Below are 21,294 nucleotides of genomic sequence, written 5' to 3'. Positions count from 1 at the left end.
TACTTTTGCACAATTTTTTCTTTCTCTGAGAGCATTTCATCCCCACTTCTAAAATTTGACAGGTTTCATATTTTTGTCCAAACTTATCTGCAATTTGTTTGTACATAATAATGCTTAAAATGTTAACCATCAGAATTTTTAAGCAAATCGGAGAATTTACTCGCCTAATGAACGCCCCTGATGATACGAACTAATGATATACGAACACCCCTAATGTGAACAGGAACACGCCATGTCAAACATTTCCAGATTCATTGGAAAGTGGTAAAAAGTCATTTTAAAATTCATTTTGGTTGGAATATTATTTTTTAAACAAATTAAGATTTCTTAAAAATTATAAACATTTATATATTTATATTTTGCCAGATTCTGGCGGCAGAAATTCGCCTTTTTTTAAGATATAATTTATTAAAATCTGTTCGGTGTAAGTCCCGGAAAAGGGTGTTCGACAACCGTAATAATATATATGATGATATTTGTATAATTTTTTTTATTTAGGTACCTCAATCCAAAAACTTTAAAAGAATTAGGACTTTTTGAGTAAAAGATGGGAATAATTAACACTCTTAAAACATTCAAAGCAAGCATTACCTTAAACACTCTAGAGCCTAGATTAAACTGTATTGCTGGTGCACGCTCATTTTTATCCAAAAAAAGAAATTATTTCCATTATTTTGATGTATGTTATCTCAGATTCTGACCCTAACAAATTATTTGTTGTGTAAATAGTGGCTAAAATATTTTAAATTTAAAGTAATGGATTTTTTATTTTTAATGTTAACATATTTTAAAAATATGTTTTTTCATACAATGGAAACTTAATAAAATCTTGTTTCATATTGAATACGATATCCACGACTTTTTATTCAAAATTCTGAATTTCCTCAAACGATTTATTCAATTTTATCAAAATTTTTAAAACAAATGCATTTATATAGGTTGGATATGAATCAAAAATAAAATTTTGAAGAAATACATTTTTGGATTTTTGAAAAAAATTTGTTTGCTAAAGTCCTGTTTTTTTGTTTGTTGGTCGACGAGTTGAGGAATTTTGTTGGTATCAAAACTAAGCACCTGGCATAAAAGTTTTTTTGAGCCATTTGTCGATAGTTTTTTACAAAAAATTTAAAAAATTATCTAAATACGAGTAAAAATTAGAAAAAAGGTGTGCTGCAAAAGTGCAAACTTTGGAATGAAAGGATATATGGTGTCAAAATAATGTTAAATCCGACTTCTTTCACAATTTAGAGGTTTGCTGGATCAAAGAGGTAAAGAACGCTCCTAACCTAAAAACGGGCAACATGACCAAACTTCAAGTTTTTACTCGGAAAAGTTCTGTTTCCAACCTTTTGATTCTTTTTCTCTGAATTATTGACATATACCTACATTATGTCGTTTTATGAGAAACTATCAAATTTTGTACAAAAGATTGTTTTGTATTTAAATGAGAATTACAGTTTTTTTTAAATTTTATAGTGAAAAAACTTCGCAACTGGTCGACCAATACCCGAAAAAACTAGACTTTATGAAAAAACAAGCTTGTAACCTTTGACAAGCTGCATTACAAAACTGACAACCTTTGAACTGAAAAACCTTCGAATTTGGAAGGCAGATATTATTACTGCATTACAAAACTGACAACCTTTGAACTGAAAAACCTGTGAATTTGGGAAGCAGATATTATTACCTTTATTACCTTTAATTCGTGTCAATATCGTCTTTTAGCTCTATGACATCCACATGCATACCTTAGAATCCGTTACGTCGACGGATTTAACTGAAGCTCGGTAAAAATACATGCGTTCTTATGAGAACGTGTATGACACTGCCCAACACACAAAAATTTTCCAGACCGTTGTTTATCATTTCTTACTAAATTAAGGGTGCTGATTGCAAAAATAACATTAGTTTTTTTGTAGCAGCTCTATTCATACATGAAAAGGCATAGAAATTCATACAATTTCTTTTTTGTTAAATTTTTTTTTTGTATTTTTATTTTACTCAATGAACCGAAATACATTACATTCGATACAAATTTTTAAAAATGCTTGTAATAATAAAATCTAAAAAAAATAGTATGAAATTACCCCAAAAATGTGAAAAATTAAAATATATAAAAAAATAGAGCTCCTAGAAAGCAACTAGTGTGATTTTTAGGCTTAGTGAACCCAAGTACATTAGGTTTGATACAAAAATTTCTGGAAAATGTTAACAAACAGTTAAAATAAGCATAACTTTTAAATAAGTACGAAATAACCACCAAAATGTGGAAAACTAATATATTTAAAAAAAAATAGAGCTCCTAGAAAAAAATGAATGTGATTTTTAGGCTTACTGACTCCAAATACATTGAGTTTAGTATAAATTTTTCTGGAAAATTTTAATAAACGCTCAAAATAAGAAAAACTTAAAAATTAGTATGAATATTTCCCCAAATATGAAAAATTAAATATTTCAAAAACTAGAGCTGCTAGAAAGAAACCAATAATATTTTTGAGCTAACTGAACCCAAATCTATAAAATTTGATATAAATAAAAAGTTGAAAATTGTTGGGCAGTGTAATTTATCGGAATGTCAGTTGAAAACTTCGACGTAACGCACGCGGCTAATTGTATGGGTTAGCCCCTCAATATTTACCAGCATTTAGGTAGTCCTAATAAGAAAAACATGGCTGAATAAAAAATCTGTTTCTTATAAGAAACTTGGAATAAAATAAACCCTATACATGTTCTTCAATCCAAACCAAGTCGGACTGCTAGAACATTCAGTTTACAATGTTTTAAGAACCTCTATTCTATTCTTCTTTTCATAAAATAAACCTATTTTGAAAACTGCTCCTACCATAATTTAGGTTTTTTTTCAATAATTGATATTCTATTAATGCATTGTAATATAATACATATCAATATTTTTAACTTAGAAAAATTATACCTACTATATAATTATTGTTGCTAACGACTTTAAATGGAAAACTAATATTTTTACGGAAATCTTCGCAACAAATACAGTTTTCCATGTAACTCATTATGTGATTGTTCACATATGAAAATACTTTTACATTGGCGTTGCAGTTAAGAACGAATTCATTATTTATATAGAACCTTACTTGATGTTTATTTTGCTTTTTGGTTTTCTAACAAAACAAATACACGATTTTCCATAAAAAAACCACTAAGCAATAATAAACTTAATGTTGTCATACAAAAATTCTAAGTAAATAAATTTCATACGTACAATATTGAATTCACCTAGTTTATGCTTCCCACAAAATCAAATTATAAATGCAAATGTTCTGCGACGCAAGACTTGCATTTTTTTGTTTAAGTATAAAAACCTTTTCTTTAATAAACTTAATGAATAAATTTAGTTGAGTACTAAGTTTACTGTTTGAACTTTAATTCAAGTTTCCGACTAATTGTATTTATCTTTTCGTATAAATCGTTGAATGAATATAAGTATAAAACTAATCAATAAACGATGGCGATTTCAATCTAAAAGTGTTAGCTTAGTTGTTTAGAATAAGCAGCACCTTTTACTGATATTATTTATGTAAAACAAAACAAACACACACAGAGTTACATCATTCTCTTTCTGAATTCTGAATGGATTGTAATAATGCTAATGCGTAGGTAGATTCTTAGTACTTAGGTACTCTGTTTAGTGTACTTCAAAATTAACACACTTACCAGGAAAATAATATGGCAACGATTGCTATACTTGAGGCACATGTTGGATAGCTAGACAGGAAGAGCCCGTGTTTGTAATAGCACTGGGACACCGAATCGGGCAGTCCGGAGCGTTTCTTCTTTTTCTTTCCGCCAACGACACGGCTGTCACTGCCGCCTCCAGCGCTAAAACTACTGCTACTTGTTGACCCCTCCGATGTCATGTTAAGTTAAAACTATTTCTTTTTTTGCTCTACTTGATTATATTGCTCTTTGGCTTTTTTTAATCGAATTTGATTTGGAATTCGATACAGTAAATTTTGTTTTATTTGTTCTATAGGTTGTCTGGGAAAACAGTACAGTTTTTTTTAACTATATTTTCTACTTTTTTTCAATTTTACGTATGTATTAGCTAGAAAATATTAATATTGGATTGCCGCATAAGCAGCATCAGCGACACAAGCATTTTATTCAAAAAATAGATTTCTATTAATTTTTTGTCTATGTCAAAAAAAGCTATTTATGGATTTTGTTATTGATGTGTTATTTCGTCAGCCACATTCAATTGTGCGAAACCGCATACAGATAATTATGATTGCAAATTTTATTATAATTGTAATCAAACATAACCTTGCTGCACGCATCGATTTGGATCATTATTTTTCTTATGGGTATTTTCTATATTATTTTCCGTGTTACCGTTATCACTGTTATTGCCGCGTAAATATGCAAAGCACAAGTGTATTTTGTGGCACAATATCAATATAAATAAATTAATATTAATATTTTTACCGAACACAGGAAGGAATTTTAGTCTTTTTTGGGTGAAAAATTAAAATAGAATCGAAACAAAATGCACAGCACGGCAGAACCCAGGCAGAACAAAATCGAATACACCGAACTCGCGAAAATTTGCAAAGGGAATAAAAATAAAAAACCAAAGCAGAAATCCATTTGGTCAAAGAAAAAAAAAATGTGAAATGTCGTAAAATGAGAGAACTGTCAATAAATGAGTAGAAAAGAAGGAATAAAAAAAGTACTCATGGGGTAGGGTATAAATTATCCAGTCAAAGGGAAGTTTCTGCTAAAGGTATGGCCGTTGTAGGGCCACTATTTGCAAAAAGTGAAAATTTTCAAACTCATTTTGTAACCAGTTTTTCCGACGAGAAAATTAAAAATAATGATGCAGAAAGCTTATTTTTTGGTTTCAAAAACAATTTTTGTAGTTTTTTTCAAAAACAAATATTAGGTGTGTTTTTTTGTTTATCTATATAGATTTTGTGCAAAAAAACGACATCGGGATTTTTGAAATCCATGCAAACATTTGGCACCACTGTACATATACTTTGGTAGCTGTCTGTCAAAAATGTTGCTTTTGTTTTTTTTTATTTTAACTCCGAAGTGGGAAGGCCATGTAATAGCTGACAAGCAATTTTTGTAGTTTTTTTTTCAAAAACAAATATTGCTAAAAAGAAATAAAAAAATTTTACTTTTTTAAGTTCCCCACTTTTTCACTTTTTAGGTCATTGTAGTTAAGGCTTAATTATTGAGGGTTGGTAAAGTTGAAATGCGCTACAGGTGGTAGTCAAAGTTTGAATTGAGACTCTCCCAAACCAACGATCACCGAGGAGCTTTTTGTATAAAAAAAGCCAAACTGGCACCTCGACTATGAAATGCAATTTTTTTCAATTAAAAAATGCTGTCAGCAGAGTTTGGTTTGGGAGTAACTTTTATCCTGTCTCACACCAAGGTGACCGAAGAAAAGAACGCAACCAACAGCATTTTTCTCTTTGAAACAAATTTACATCTGAACGTCCACGTTCCGGTTTTAATTTCTTTTTATACAAAAACGATGTTAGCAGCGTCGTTCATTTAGCCATGGTTTAGGAATTTGACTTGCAATTTCGGCTGTGGTTCAACTTTGGTTGAAGAATATATTTGGCTATTTTAGCAGAAAATAGATGAAGATTAAACGCTTGACCACACCGGAAGGTATGCCGTAGCGGTACGGGTAGCGGTACCGCATGTACCCTTTGGTGTGGCCAAGCCTTAAGGCTTGGCCACACCAGAGGGTACGCGGTAGAGGTATAGGTAACGGTACGGGTATTTGTATGGAAAAAATTCCAAACTGACACATCAACGTTCGGGTGTGGAATTTTTTTAATACAAATATCGTTGCCGCTACCCGTACCGCTACCGCGTACCCTCCGGTGTGGCCAAGCCTTTAATGTTCAGATGTGGAATTTTTTTCATACAATTACCCGTACCGCTACCGCATACCTTACCGGTATGCGGTAGTTGATGGTCAAAATCTTGAAGGCTTGGCCACACCGGAGGGTATGCGGTATAGCGGTAACGATATTTGTACTAAAAAAATTCCACACCTGAACGTTGATGTGTCAGTTTGGAATTTTTTTCATACAAGTACCCTCACCGCTACCCGTACCGCTACCGCATACCCTCCAGTATGGCCAAGCCTTGAAGTAATTACAAATATAAAATATCTTGGTGTTGTCATAGATAATAAGTTAGCATTCAATGAACATATTGATTATATTGAAAAGAAAATTGTTAAATAAATAAATCTCCTTAAACGAATTCGTAAAAACATATCAACAATAAGTGGAATACAAATATTTAATGTAATTATAAAGCCTCATTTTGAATATTGTTCATCTGTCATCTTCTTGTCAAATCAAAGTATGTTAAATAGACTCCAAATACTACAAAACAAAGCAATGAGAATCATATTAAAGTGCAATATTTATACACCTATATGTCATATGTTGGATGTGTTGATGTGGTTAAATGTTAGAGAAAGAATCCTTTTGAATGTTTTAGTATTTGTTTTTAAAATAAAAAACAATCTCATGCCGATTTATTTGTCACGTTTGTTAAACTATGTTGGTAATGTGCAACCCTTTAATTTAAGAAATAATCAAGATTTTAGACTAACTATGGCAAGAACAACTGCAAGTCAGAATAGTCTTTTCTACAAAGGACTTCAAGCCTTCAATGATCTACCAAATGAATTAAAGACTGAATTAAATTTAAATATTTTCAAACGAAAAATTATAGCTCATATAAAAAATCAGCGCAATATAACTTAATAATAGGTGTGTTTTTTTGTTTATCTATATAGATTTTGTGCAAAAAAACGACATCGAGATTTTTGAAATCAAAACAATTTACGTGTTAAATACAACAAAAACTTTATCTGTATAGATTTTTGAAAAATCCAGATAATTATCCAGATTTTACTTTCTCTCGATAAAAACAGTAGTGCCAAGGTAGTTTAATTGTTGTGTTCATATAGAAATATCTGAAAATATTAACAAAAAAAAAAAGCGGAGAAAACGAGGTTTGAAAAAAACTCTCATAGAAAAAAATAATCAAAAATTTGTTTGACATGGTTGCATTAAAATGTTAATATCTCGAGATATACGCAATGCACTTTTCAGATAAAAGTCTTAAATGGATCCTAATAAGATTGTTGAACAGATATGTATATAAAATTACCAAAGTTTTTTCGAAAAATTAGAAATAAAAATAAAAAAGTTTTCACATTTGATTTTAAGAAAATCGAAAAAAAATTCAATATGGCTACCTTCAAACGCTTATAACACAAGAACGATGCAACTAATGTTAATGGTCATGGTCTTAAAATGTAGCTAAGAATATACAGATCATTTTTGGTTTTTTGTGAAAAAAAAATTTTTTTGAATCCAACATGGATGCCATGGCCATATGAAAATTTTTGTTTGCATCCCACTTCGGAGTTAATATAAAAAAAAAACAAAAGCAACATTTTTGACAGACAGCTGCCAAAGTATATGTACAGTGGTGCCAAATGTTTGCATGGATTTCAAAAATCTCGATGTCGTTTTTTTGCACAAAATCTATATAGATAAACAAAAAAACACAGCTAATAGGTGTGTTTTTTTGTTTATCTATATAGATTTTGTGCAAAAAAACGACATCGAGATTTTTGAAATGAAAACAATTTACGTGTTAATTACAACAAAAACTTTATCTGTATAGATTTTTGAAAAATCCAGATAATAGGTGTGTTTTTTTGTTTATCTATATAGATTTTGTGCAAAAAAACGACATCGAGATTTTTGAAATCAAAACAATTTACGTGTTAAATACAACAAAAACTTTATCTGTATAGATTTTTGAAAAATCCAGATAATTATCCAGATTTTACTTTCTCTCGATAGAAAACAGTACTGCCAAGGTATAGTACACTTATTAAATGTCATATTCCATTAAACGACAGCTGTAGTTGACAGATATACGACAAAAAAATAATATTATTTAAATCAATTAGGAAAAACAAACAACACAAATCAATGTAAGTACAAGCATATTTTTTGGAAAAAGATGAAAATTGTACCATGAACTTTGTTTTTTTAATTTAATTTAATAATTTTAGGATTCACGGGTGCAATATCTTCCGCCGAAAAGAAAATATTTTATAACATTAGGTACAGCTCAAAGGAATCGATTTCCCAAAATGTTATCTAGTTGTTGGATGGATAGAGCTAGAGTCACACAGGCATACCACGCCATATAAGTGGCACCCAATTTCGCACAAGAACAATTTAGTTGCAGTTCCGATGTGAAAATTCTTAATCCCGAAGTTATAGCTTGCTCACTTGCCGCAAGTGTAGTTGAACTTCCAAAGAGCATTGTTGAAAGTAATCGTATATCAATCATCAACTGAAAATCAATCAATAGACCTATCGGAAACTTTAATCCAACAATTTATTCGATTCAAAATCGAAAAAAAAGAGACTCAGGAAGAAAACTTGGAGAATTGTTCCAATAGCCAAATTAATAAAATTAGTCCTAACGTAAGTGTTGATGATGAATTGAAACCCATAACCTACGGCGGAAGGTAAAAAATTTACAAATTGCATTGAAGCGCAAAAACTCTTACCAAAGCTGCTAATTGGTGCTGCAGTCGATCTATCAACGGCAATCGCTCTCATAAATAAATAGTGTGCCAAATTACCCAGTGATACATTCACCAAACTAACTCCATTATCGAGATATGCAAAGACAAAGCGTTGTGGCAAAGATATTGTATCAATATACACTTCATTTGCCTATAAATTCGTTTTTAAAATATGACATAATGTTTAATAGAAAGCACCGTTTTTATCCATTTGATTTAATTTTTTCTTTGAAGGGACTACCAGTGCCAACGGAAATCCTTGCAAGACGAATGGTTACCCGTTCAGGCATGTCGAGAGTTGCATATGTATGGAGAACTGGACAACACCTTGCACACAATTGGGAAAGAAGGATTTAAAGTACTGCGAGTCTCATTGGGAGGAAAAAATTGACGATCAAGTTGTTAAAGATAGCGAAGAACCACGACCTAGTACAACCAAACATCAACAATAATATTACAAACGAGTAAGAAGACATATTCAATTACTTTACTTTATTTAACGAAAAATGTAAATTCATAGTTTTGTAATTGTCGACTTACTGCTGGTGCTGTATTCTATTTGTACTACATTAATCTAACCCTCCGATGTTGATTAAACCGAAAATTGTGTCTTCAATGTTCCCACAATAAAAACTAGAAAAAGTGCAATTGTCATTGATTGGGATTTCCTATAGGTTATTGCAATGACCAGTGACACCACCATGGGCTTCATAACACAACTTTGTTTTGTTTAGATAAATTTAGCTTTTTTTTTTTTATTTTTTTCCAATAAAAAATAATAGCTGTGGTACATTTTAAGCCTTTTGAATTTTAAAAATAAAAAATGTATACACTTGCATAAATTGTTTTTGTTTTTCTTTGCTATTTTCTTTTTGCTTAAATAATTAAATAAGAAGTAAATATAGAGTACCAAAAAATATAATGAGGTTAATAACAGCAACGGTTTATATACTCAATTGTTCCCGAAATGTGTAGGACCAGTCGATTTGGCATGTTGAGCTTGTATCTGACCAACTAGCATAATATCGTATTGCATGCAACGGGACGAAAACTTTTCCACATCAGTAAATTGCCGCCGATACAGCTAGTAAACATACATAACAACTTCAAACAAACAAAATCTTTCTTAACTTCAACATAAATCAACATTCAATTTATTAACTGATCGTTTACATACATATAAAGTTAAAAGTATTTGTTCTTAACATCAAATAAACAAAAATTTAATAAAAATTCACATCTGAGAAAAAAACTGCGTTATAGATTTTGATATTACACCCCAAAACAGCACTCTTGCCGGCGAAGTTTTTTTAGTTACATCAGGTGGTTTAATATTTTTATTTAATCCTGATCCTCCTCCAACAACTACCTTAACCAAACTCCAAGAGCAAAGCTTGCCATCGGATGAGATCGATATCAAATTGTGTGCATTCTGTGTGCCAACCATTTGCAAACAGTACACTTGATGCGTATATGTGCAGTTGCACTTAGTGGTGTCCTATGGATGGGGGTGTGCTTTTGCACTCGATTATCCCAAAGGACAATCTGAGCGAAATACGTTCCACCGAGTATAAGATTTTGATTGAATTTAGGAAAGCATGTTGGCACTCTGACAATGGAATACATCTTCGGGTGTTTGTTTTTTTATATTTTGTGTTCCGGACCATTACAACACCATCTGGTTCATTGGGACTCTCCTATGGAAGTTTTGTAATGGGTTTTAGGTAGAATCGTAGTATACAATACAAATGCAAACCTCATTATTGTGAATTGTGATACAAAGCAACAACCAGTTCAGGAAAATGTGGTGACTAATCCATTGAAGTGATGCATCGATTCTTAGACCATCGGTCTTCGTAGAAAGCTCGATTCAATGACAACCTAGCATGTGTCCTCTCATCGTTTGACTCTTCATAATCACCAACACCTCCAATGTAATCTGTGTAGATATCGACATTCTTAGATAGAGCCCTTTCGATGACACGTCCAGCGCGTAGAACAAGCCTTTCAAAGTCCTCCGACAAGATGATCATCTGTTTTTGTTCTTCCGATGTTAAATTGATGTAAATAGAGGAGAGAAAAAATTCACTTACTCTCTTTCTTCTCTTCATGTTCTTTTTTGTGTTCAAGTTGTGTTGTTATGGCTGATGCAACTTCCTTCACAGTGGGCAAACCATGTTTTAGAATTCCTGGTGGTAGTTTGGAATGGAAACCATGGAAGATGTGTGGCAGCGATCTCTCTTCGTCATCTTGGGCATCATAGGTAACCACTGTTTAAGGTATAAAACTAACACAGCTAGAGGAACATGACAATCGACAAAACAGGAACAATTCTTTGATTTTTTTTGTTTGTTTTTGTTCAGAGCTTTGTTTTATTAAATTTTAATTTTTAAAATTAAAACAGCAAAAGCAAACTTTTTGACAGACAGCTGTCAAAGTCAATGTTCAGTGCTGCCAAACTGTTGCACGGATTTAAAAAATCTCGATGTCGTTTTTTTGCACAAAATCTATTGACACTTGGCATCACGGCACCTAGTGGATAGCGACGGAACCCCGAAAGTTATATAGATTATTTTCGGATTTGCCGCTCAATGTAATTTCCATAAGAAAAAAATAAAAAAGACCTCGAAAAACATTTATTTTACGAATTAATTTTATATGTACGAGTATCAATTTTATGATTGCAAAATGATAATAATATGTGTTTATATCTAAATCAGGTTTAAAATATATCAAAAAGTATAATAATACCTGTGTAATTTGTATTTAAAAAGTGCAAGCGAATCGCCTGAAAACAACAAAAAATACTATAAAAAATATAAAAATTATTAAATTATTCTTTTATTTGTTTCACTTTTTCACAAATAATAGTAGATAAGCATTTTTTTTTATTTTCAACAATCTTGAAAGAAAATTAAACCAAAATAGTTTCTATATTTTTTGTAGTATTTGTTGTTGTTTTCCTGCGATTTGCTTCTCTTTTTGGAGACAAATTAAATAGGAATTATTATTCTTTTTGATATATTTTAAACCTGATTTAGATATAAACACATATTATTATCATTTTACAATCATAAAATTGATACTCGTTCATATAAAATTAATTCGTAAAATAAATGTCTTTCGAGGTCTTTTTTGTTTTTTTCTTATGGAAACTACATTGAACTGCAAATCGAAAAAAAAATCTATATCATTTTCGGGTTGTCGCTACAAGTGGTAGATGGCGTGGAAAGCTATTTCCCAAGTCACAATATAGATAAACAAAAAAACACACCTAATTATCCAGATTTTACTTTCTCTCGATAGAAAACAGTACTGCCAAGGTACATTACACTTATTAAATGTCAGATTCCAATAAACGACAGCTGCAGTTGACAGATATATGACAAAAAAAAATTTAATATTTAAAATTGAATTCAATTAGGAATAACAAACAACACAAATCAATGTAAGTATAAGCATATTTTTTGGAAAAAGATGAAAATTGTACGATAAACTTTGGTTTTTTTTTTAATTTAATAATTTTAGGATTCACGTGTTTGCAAGAGTGCGATATCTTCCCCAAAATTAAAGAAAAAAACCTGAAAAGGAGATGGAAAGTAAATCAATTTATTCTTACAATGAACTAGCGTATTAATCTTTTTTTCTAGGAATTATTTCACAAAAGAAGAATTCTGTGTATACTATGCGCTTGGGTCTTAATCGTGTCGGTACCTTCAACCCTCACAGCCAAAATGTAATGTCAAATGCTCTTGGAATGCGCGCTCGTTTGCGAAAACGTCTATTCTTAGACGATCAACATGAATAAATGATAACAAAGCTCTTGTTGTTAATAAATTGCATCGTTAGAATGCCCACCACAAAAACAGTCTCTTACATTTTTAAAATGATACACGTCATGTATGCGTGCGCTGCGAAGAAAAGCAAATACAAACATACCTCCCGACACATATTCCCCCAGGAAACACTTTTCATCCCAAACAGCAGACAGCAACAAGCAAGACAATCCTAACATTGCATTATGCAGCTCATTCAACACCCAAAAATCCTTCAGCTCCCGTTGATGAAAAACCATTTCATAAGAGATCGCTTCACTGCGTTCAAACTTGGACGACATGTGCATGATAAGTGAAGTGTGGAAACAAATGGCATGTTGAAAGTGGTAATTGTTTCAGAGCATCATTTAGCTCCCCAATTGGTTGCAGGTAATATTTTTATTGATTCTCCTTTTTTGGTTCGATATATTCCTTATGTACTCTGCCTGCATTGATGTCGTTTTGTTTCTGTAGGACATGTCTTCTACAAATGGGTCTAAAGCCCCCATCGAGCTCCCGAGAAAATCTGCATGAATCTTCTTCGCAATTGCTTTCCCCTCCTAAACAGTTATGCAGAGGGAGGAATTAAGGCAAAACACATGGATTCCCAACCCAACTTAACCAACCCTACAACTGGACATCCGGGTCTGAACAACTCGAGTACGGCAGACTTTTTAAACTAAGTTTATCCATGTATTATATTTGTTTATATTTTATAACTTTGTCATTATTATTTAACGTTAGACCCCCTTTGTGCCATCAAAATTTTAAATGTATCTTAGAAATAAGTTATTTTATTATTAAATTGCAAATTGCAAAATTAAAACGTAATCCGTTTTGCTTTTTCTCATTAAGATTTATCTGACAAGTTTCCAATCCGATATGAAAATTAAATGAACAAATTTGTGCGCGCCTCACTGCATAATCTCGGAACTGCACTTTTACATCAGACTTACAAAATGTTTCCATAAAAAATTCAACACATAACTTTGTATTAGTTTTTAGAAATAAAAAACATACTCAAAGAAAGAATTACTCAGCTTTTGACAAAATTTACCTATATATTTATTTAACATTTTTGTTTCATGTTTTTTTTTTTTTTCATAAGTAGGTACCTACTCAGTAAATACTCTTTTACTAATTTTCATTATCATACATACACAAAACAAAAAAAAAAACAATCACCGATGCCGAGGGCACTTCGGTATTCCATAAATCAAGGCGACCACTGCCGTCGACAGAAGCGAACAAGGCGGGATGAATTGGAGACCATAACATAATTTGAATTTTCTTCAAATGAATATAATGGTTTAGTGTCCTACAAGTAAATACAAAAAATGTAATACATATTGGTCGTTATAGTAGATATTAAATTTCACCTTAAGACTCCATAACTTTATTGTCCAATCAATGGACGATGTAAGAAACAAATCACCAAAATCTGTTGTAGATTGATTTGGATGAGTTGATATTCCCGTCACTGGACCCAAATGTTTCTCATAGACTTCAGACACACCCGAACGTATTCCATGTCGATAAGCTTGAGTAGAAACAACAATTTATTTATAAGCAAATGAAAAATCACAACAAACTTTTACCATAATAAACATTGCCATCTTCACTACCCATAACCAGATTGTTAATCTCATTCGATGGAAAGGACATGCAACTGATAGCAATTGGGTTCGATTGCCGTGGCTGCAATTCCAGTGTATCTCCATGAGCAAAGCTTGCCATCGGATGAGATCGATAACACATTGTCTGCATTCTGTGTGCCAACCATTTGCAAACAATACACTGGATGCGTATGTGCAGTTGCACTTAGAGGTGCTCTGCTGGTTTAGCAAAGCATGTTGACATAACGGCACTTTGACAATGGAATACATCTTCGGGTGTTTGTTTTTTATATTTTGTGTTCCAGACCATTACAACACCATCTGGTTCATTGTGACTCTCCTTAAAAAATTTAGTGGGTTTTAGATAGAATCGTAGAAAAAAATACAAATGCAAACCTCATGATTGTGATATGAAACAACAACCAGTTCAGGAAAATGTGTTGGCCAATCCATTGAAGTGACGCATCGATTCTTAGACCATCGGTCTTCGTGGAAATCTCGATTCAATGACAACCTAGCATGTGTCCTCTCATCGTTTGACTCCTATCACCACCTCCAATGTATTCGGTGTAGATGTCGACATTCTCAGATAGAGCCCTTTCGAAGACACGTCCAGCGGGTAAAACAAACCTTTGAAAGTCCGCCGACAAGATGATCATCTGTTTTTGTTCTTCCGATAGTTCCTTAACTGAAAGCACAAATGTTAAATTAATGTAAAGAGAGGAGAGAAAAAATTCACTTACTTTATTTTTCTCTTCAGGTTCTTTTTTGTGTTCAAGTGGTGTTATGGCTGATGCAACTTCCTTCATAGTGGGCAAACCATGTGGTAGAATTCCTGGTGGTAGTTTGGAATGGAACCCATTGTCGATGTGTGGCAGCGATCTCTGTTCGTCATCTCCTTGGGCATCATAAGTAAGCATAGGTAAAACAGGAACAATTCTACGATTTTTTTTGTTTGTTTTTTTTTTTTCTCTCATTTTGTTTAGAGCTTTGTTTTATTAAATTTTAATTTTTTAAATAAAAAAGCAAAAGCAAACTTTTTGACAGACAGTTGTCAAAGTAAATGTTCAGTGCTGCCAAATTTTAACACGGATTCCAAAAATCTCGATGTCGTTTTTTTGCACAAAATCTATATAGATAAACAAAAAAACACACCTAATAAATGCAAATTGTAACACTAGATTCATTCGTTCATTCATATATATTATTAAGTTTACCCTATTATTTAAAAATTGTTAAATTATTTATTTATCTATTTATTTGTTGTAAAAGCTCTCTTAATACAGATAACATATACTAAAAATTAATGTAAATATATATATATCATTTGTAAAAAAAATAGTTGAAAAGCTAAATAAAATTACATACATACATACCGGTGTGGTCGTTCCTTCAACTACCCCTACCGCTACCGCATATACCTTCCCTTGCCGTCATGCCTTGTGTTGTTGCTACAAGAAAAGAAGCATCGGTTTAGGCCAGCCCTTATAAAACTACTCACAACTCGAGCAACATGTTGATAGAAATTTTCAATTTGTTGGCAGCACTTTTAATATGACTTTTGTAAACATATGATTTTTGTCAACCTGAAAATTCTTATCACACGAGCCTCCAGTATTTTCCAATTCACAATTCATCGTATTTCATAACAATTTATATAAAAAATTTTATTGCCAAAGTTGCATCAAACATCCATGGCATCGCATACTTTCAGTCAAAAGAAATTTATTCCAACACCTCCAGAAAAAGGAAGTTTTCCATTGGATCATGAGAACCTCTGCAAGCGATACTATTTTAAGTACATGACTTGCCTTCGAAAGAATGACGACAATAATTCCCAGTGCCGATTAGAAGCCAAAGAATACCTATCCTGTCGTATGGACAATAATTTGATGGAAAATACTCAATGGTCAAAATTGGGCTTTGAAGACGATAGCAAAAAAACAACCAATAAGCAATAACATTTTTAAAATATTTAAATAAAATAAGAATTCAAAAAGAAAACTACAAAATGAAAAATATTATTATCGGCTGCACCGGAAGCGTAGCCACAATCAAGTTACCAGTATTAATTAAAAAACTGTTACAATCTGATCAATCACTCCAGGTATTTTATTCGACTTTATAAAGAAATAAATGGGTACCTATTTGAATTAACACTTTTATTCAGATCAAAATTATTGTTACCAAGAACGCAAAACATTTCTTTGATGAAAATGAAATTCCTCCGGAAGTTTCAATTTTATCAGACGAAGATGAATGGCTGGCTTGGAACAAACGTGGCGATCCCGTCGTTCATATAGATTTGGGAAAATGGGCTGATTTAATGGTAATTGCTCCACTTGATGCAAACTCCTTAGCAAAAATTTCAACTGTAAGTTAATTCATTTTCATACAATCACAAACCTCGTTTGTTTGATACAAATTTATTTTGTCATATTACAGGGCATTTGTGACAACTTACTCATGTGCACAGTAAGAGCTTGGGATTTCTCTAAGCCATTAATATTTTGTCCTGCAATGAACACTCGTATGTATGATCATCCTCTAACAGGAGAGCAAATATCAAAATTAAAAAGTTGGGGATACATCGAGGTTCCTACGGTTTCTAAAACACTTATGTGTGGTGATACTGGCAATGGTGCTATGGCTGAGGTGGATACAATTTTTAAAACAATTCTGGATAGGTTATCTTAAATATTTTATACATAATGTTGATAGTTTAGGTGTATAATAAAACAAAATTAAATAAATAAAAAAATAATTAAATAATGTATTTGTATCGTATATGTACTCAACATTTTCACACTTTGCAAGAGATATTTGGATATCGGTCAAGATATAGATATTACAAAACTGTTGAAACATCAGCACCGTTTTCTCAGGGGTCAAACATGGTCTTTGCGCTTGAGAAAAAAAAAAATGAAAAACTCATGTACCTAATTGTCTAGTCTGCAAGTTTTTCCTTAACATTTGTTTAATGAAATGAAAGAAAAAGACAGGACTGCTGCATACTCAACATACCCTCATTAGAACAGAATGGATTAGAACAGCCCATATACGTGAAAACTGTCAGAAAAAAAATCAGAAAAGTGCAGCTTCAGGTTTCAATTTAAAAAAATTAATTTGTAATGATTTTTCATTAAAAAAAAAAAATAATAAAACTCATTAGCATATTTGTTCACATTTTTTTTTTCTTCATATTAATGAGTTTCTAAACAAATTCCATTTTTGTATCATATTTTTGTTCGGATAAAACCTATCTGATGCTGCTTGACTCTTCCAACTCATTCGCTTTGCCTCAAAAGCAGGAGCAGAAAAATTTGAACTAAATTGTGCTGGACAACTTAATGGAACACAAAATGACAGATTGTAGAACAGTTTGGCTCATAGTTTTCCTTCACGGAATACACAAACATGTTTCTTTGGAATCTTTTCTGTGCAAAACAGATTCATTAAACAAACTATGTGTTACACACATTTAAAGAATCCCCCCATTACACACTATTCTTAGAATTATTTAATAACACATCTTGAATGACAAAAAAAACTTAATTTTTAAACTCTTAAAAAAAAATAATTTAATATTGAAATTTTGCAAAATTTTAATACATCAACCGACAAAAAGCTTCATGTTCGTTCAAATCAGTTAAGTCGTTACGAGAAGGTGAAAAAAGTAGGTTTTATAACAGACAGATAAACGTTAATTCCACTTCAAAGATAATTTTTTTTTAGTGATAATTATTTGAGAAAGGTCACATAAAAAGGTATGGTTAGTTTAAAAATTAAGAAAAAATCATATGAGATTACGATTTATGTCAAAAAGCCGAAAAGGTCATTTACATAGTACATTTACATCTTTGTGTCTTTAGCCCAGTCTTTTCTACAACTCGGTGTCTACTAATTTTTTTTATTATTTTATTCGCGAAACAAAAATACTTTAAAATTATTAAAGAATTTTCATTATTTTTTTTGAGGAAAATGTTAATTTTTTGATTTTTTGTCAATAATATATAAAATTGTGGGCGAACATACTCAAAAGTAAACGAAAAGACGCATTTTCAAATTTGGTTTTTCGTAAATTTCAGTAATGAGTAGTTCCACAATGATTTTATTTTTACATCACAAAATCCTAAAAATTATAAAATCTACTTACATACTTATGATGACCGGTACTTTAAAGGAGCGCTACAATCCATTGTAGAATTGAACCTCAACCACCTCCACCGGAATCGTACAGTTTGTTGCTGTGCTTCTTCTTCAATCGCCATTATTGCCGGAAGGGCTAAAAAATAAAAGAGTTTTCACTGACCACTCTGCCTCTGAAGTTTGGAATTTTTCTAGTTAATTGAACAACAACAACAACAACAACAACAACATAGCAAAATTAAAGAGCTCGATAAGCGATGTTCCCCGTTTTCTTTCATTTCTTTTCATTTAATTTCTGTGCTGTTGTTTCTGTCTGTATTTATAGATAAGCAAAATTCATAACCAATACTTTAGTGATAATGGTCCTTTTTTTTGACGACAGAATATACTTTTTTTTAATTTAAAACTATAGTGGCAGTTTTAAACATTTTTAATTTAGTATTAATCCGAACTTATCACAATAATTAACCCTTTCGGTACCAGCGTTACTCTCATGTAACATATCTTTAAAAATTCGTAAAAAATATTTCATTAAATATTTTTTTAGGTTTCGACGGCTTAATTGAAAGATAATAATGCCTAGTTACTGGATTAGTACAAAAAGTTAGTCAAATATCATACTTTTATTTTTTTTTTATAGAAAAAGGGACAAATTTTTTTTTATACAGGGTGTCCCACAGTCACCGCCCCAAACGAAAACCATGGATTCCTGAGGTCATTTTAAGTCGAAAAACTTAAGAGGTAATTTTCTCGTTTTCGTCCCGTTTTCGAGTTACCACGGTTTTTATGATTTTTGTTCTCTTTTCCCTTATCTGGCTTTATCTTTGCCAAACTACGTTTGATTTGAAAAATTTTTTTTACAACCAATCAAGAATTTATTACAGTTTTAGTTTGTCTCAAAACTTTTTTTTCTGCGGACAACCGTTTCTCCACAATTTTACATCAAACACAATTTTCTTCGTTTTTTAAGTTGTTTTTTACACTTTCATATCATTTAAGTCAAAAAAACACGTTAATGAGTATTAATTTTTTGTGCTTTTTATTAAAGCCCAGTTTATTTTCATAAAAAAAAATAAGTTTTATTTCATAAAAAAGGCTACTGAAATTAATTAAAAAAAATAAACAAACTGAGTGAATTAAAAAAAAATAATTTTTAAATAAAAAATTAATTTATCAAATCAAACGTAGTTTGGCAAAGATAAAGCTAGATAAGGGAAAAGAGAACAAAAATCATAAAAACCGTGGTAACTCGAAAACGGGAAAAAAACGAGAAAATTACCTCTTAAGTTTTTCGACTTAAAATGACCTCAGGAATCCATGGTTTTCGTTTGGGGCGGTGACTGTGGGACACCCTGTATATGCATGGTCATAATTTTGAAAAAAAGATATAAAAAATGTTAATCCAGAAAGTGTTTTGTGTTTTGGCTTAGAAGAAGTAGCATACATTATTGTTCTATAAACAAATATTTTCTCAGTTAGTGGTCATAGGCAGTGTATGTTACTTACATGTAACATAAGAATAACACATTAGTTTTGCTATTTATTATTTTGGAACATAACTTTTTGCTATTCATATTTCTTAGTTGTGATGTTTTTTTTGGCACGATAATACTGAAAAACAAAAATTTTTTAATATTGATTTTCATAGCTTGTGGGTTCGAAAGGGTTAAGTTTTTTTCATCTAAAAATATGACACTGCTCGACGTTTCGATAAGGTCTGACTTATCGTGATCACGAACTTATAGATGGTTTGTAGGTGGTTAAGCTTCAGCCGATCACTTATAAGACGCCACTATATTAAACAAATCACTTTAGTTAATCATCAAATAATAGCACAAAAATATATTCAAAGAATGAATTTTTGAAAAGGAATCACAAAGGATATTTTAAAATTTAAACTTTATGTTTTCCCTCCGAAAAATATGCAATGTTTAAAAATAAAAAGATTATTAATTATGACTTCCTGAATTAAAAGACTAAAGGTATTTTTCGATTTTTTATTATTTTAATGTCTAATCTTTCACATTAGAATATATTGTTTATATTGAATTTTTATCATTTTTGTAGTTTTGTAATTAAGTTCACTTTTTTTTCACAAATATCGTAACCATAATTCATTTCGACCTCAATAATTTTATTCTTTCTTTCAAATTAAATTAAAATAATTTTGTTTTTATTTTATATGTATATGGGTTTTTCTTTTTCTTAAAAAAATATTAAACAAAAAACAGAGAGAAACAGTTAAAAAATATAGAACAGAAAATAAAAACAAAACGAGAAAAAGTAAATACAAAGAAAACTAAACACAACAAAAGTGAATGTATAAAATTTTTATAAAATATTCTACACTACAAATAGTTTCATTTTTTTTTTTTTTTTTTTGTTTACTTTAATTTATATTTTCCACTTTAATTTTCTTTTTTTATATTTTTTCCCGAATATATCATATTTCAGTTTACTCATTATTCCCTTAAACATAAAAAAAAATATATGAAACGAATACACTTATAAATTTAAACTTAAATTTAATGCAATACATAATATTATGTAGAATGATGATGTGTTTTTTTATATATAATATTTTTTGTTTATGATTTCAAAGGTGGCGAACTTATAGATATTACAATACATATTATTAAAAAATAAAACAAACAACTAACTTATACAGACACATTATTTATGAACATATAAGAGAATAGATTTTATTTAAATATATAAAAATATTTATGTTCATTTTACTGTAGCTGTTTTTTTGTTTTGTTTTGTTTAAAAATAAATTTATTTACAAGTGTGTGTTTTGCAAAGTTAAAATATATAGATAGACGAAATTAAGAGGAAGGAAAAGAATCTTATTTACAAATGACCTTTTTAAATAGAGATAGAGAGAAAGAGATTCGAAAGAAGAAATTAGAGAATCAATTTATATATCTGTTCTTTTTTGTTTTTGTTATGGTAAAAAAAATTGCAATAATTTTTGCTATAATAAGAATTTAAAATTTATGTGTATAAAGTGTGCCTCTAGTTGGTATGTGCGCAAATTAGAGATGTTGCCCTTTTCTTCTTTCTTAAGAATTATAGTAAACAT

At 30.8% G+C, this 21,294-nt stretch overlaps 4 protein-coding genes and 2 long non-coding RNA genes across 9 annotated transcripts in view; 4 read left to right on the top strand and 2 right to left on the bottom strand.

The window, feature by feature from the left end:
• Positions 1–18,321, bottom strand: part of LOC129920010 (sterol regulatory element-binding protein cleavage-activating protein) — a 35,957-nt gene extending 17,636 nt beyond the window's left edge. The window contains exon 1 of one of the 2 annotated variants that reach the window (XM_056001163.1): positions 18,217–18,321. Coding sequence is in view for 1 of the 2 variants with exons in the window: in XM_056001161.1 (XP_055857136.1) it covers positions 3,688–3,890 (203 nt within the window). In the remaining variant the exon portion in view is untranslated. Of the gene's footprint in view, positions 1–3,687; positions 4,606–18,216 lie in introns of those variants that run through there. The other variant, XM_056001161.1, reaches the window with a different exon arrangement.
• Positions 7,731–9,471, top strand: LOC129920018 (uncharacterized). 3 transcript variants are annotated; one of them, XR_008773163.1, is made up of 4 exons: positions 7,731–7,906; positions 7,962–8,023; positions 8,105–9,093; positions 9,150–9,471. It is a non-coding gene; the product is annotated as an uncharacterized LOC129920018 (long non-coding RNA). The 3 variants fall into 3 exon arrangements; XR_008773162.1 differs by lacking the exon at positions 7,731–7,906 and having other exon boundaries at positions 7,913–8,023; positions 8,105–8,525; positions 8,864–9,093; XR_008773161.1 differs by lacking the exon at positions 7,731–7,906 and having other exon boundaries at positions 7,913–8,023.
• Positions 11,914–13,275, top strand: LOC129920019 (uncharacterized). The gene is made up of 4 exons (XR_008773164.1): positions 11,914–12,077; positions 12,158–12,228; positions 12,280–12,834; positions 12,919–13,275. It is a non-coding gene; the product is annotated as an uncharacterized LOC129920019 (long non-coding RNA).
• Positions 13,523–15,151, bottom strand: LOC129920015 (cytoplasmic dynein 1 intermediate chain-like). Its single transcript, XM_056001169.1, has 5 exons — positions 14,804–15,151; positions 14,457–14,748; positions 14,043–14,400; positions 13,824–13,984; positions 13,523–13,762 (listed from the first exon to the last, which is right to left on the bottom strand). Exons 3-5 carry the CDS (start codon positions 14,209–14,211, stop codon positions 13,661–13,663), a joined length of 432 nt encoding a protein of 143 aa, XP_055857144.1. The 5' UTR covers positions 14,212–14,400; positions 14,457–14,748; positions 14,804–15,151; the 3' UTR covers positions 13,523–13,660.
• LOC129920017 (cytochrome c oxidase assembly protein COX19) lies at positions 15,627–16,021 on the top strand. The gene has a single exon (XM_056001172.1). It carries the CDS (start codon positions 15,755–15,757, stop codon positions 16,019–16,021), a length of 267 nt encoding a protein of 88 aa, XP_055857147.1. The 5' UTR covers positions 15,627–15,754.
• Positions 16,035–16,836, top strand: LOC129920013 (phosphopantothenoylcysteine decarboxylase). Its single transcript, XM_056001167.1, has 3 exons — positions 16,035–16,167; positions 16,231–16,434; positions 16,506–16,836. The coding sequence occupies exons 1-3, from the start codon at positions 16,072–16,074 to the stop codon at positions 16,755–16,757; spliced, it is 552 nt and encodes a 183-aa protein (XP_055857142.1). The 5' UTR covers positions 16,035–16,071; the 3' UTR covers positions 16,758–16,836.
• Positions 18,322–21,294: the final 2,973 nt, after the last annotated feature.

This window comes from Episyrphus balteatus, chromosome 4 (assembly GCF_945859705.1).
Source record: "Episyrphus balteatus chromosome 4, idEpiBalt1.1, whole genome shotgun sequence".
Lineage (NCBI taxonomy): Eukaryota > Metazoa > Arthropoda > Insecta > Diptera > Syrphidae > Episyrphus > Episyrphus balteatus.
This window is presented reverse-complemented; position numbering and strand designations above follow the sequence as displayed.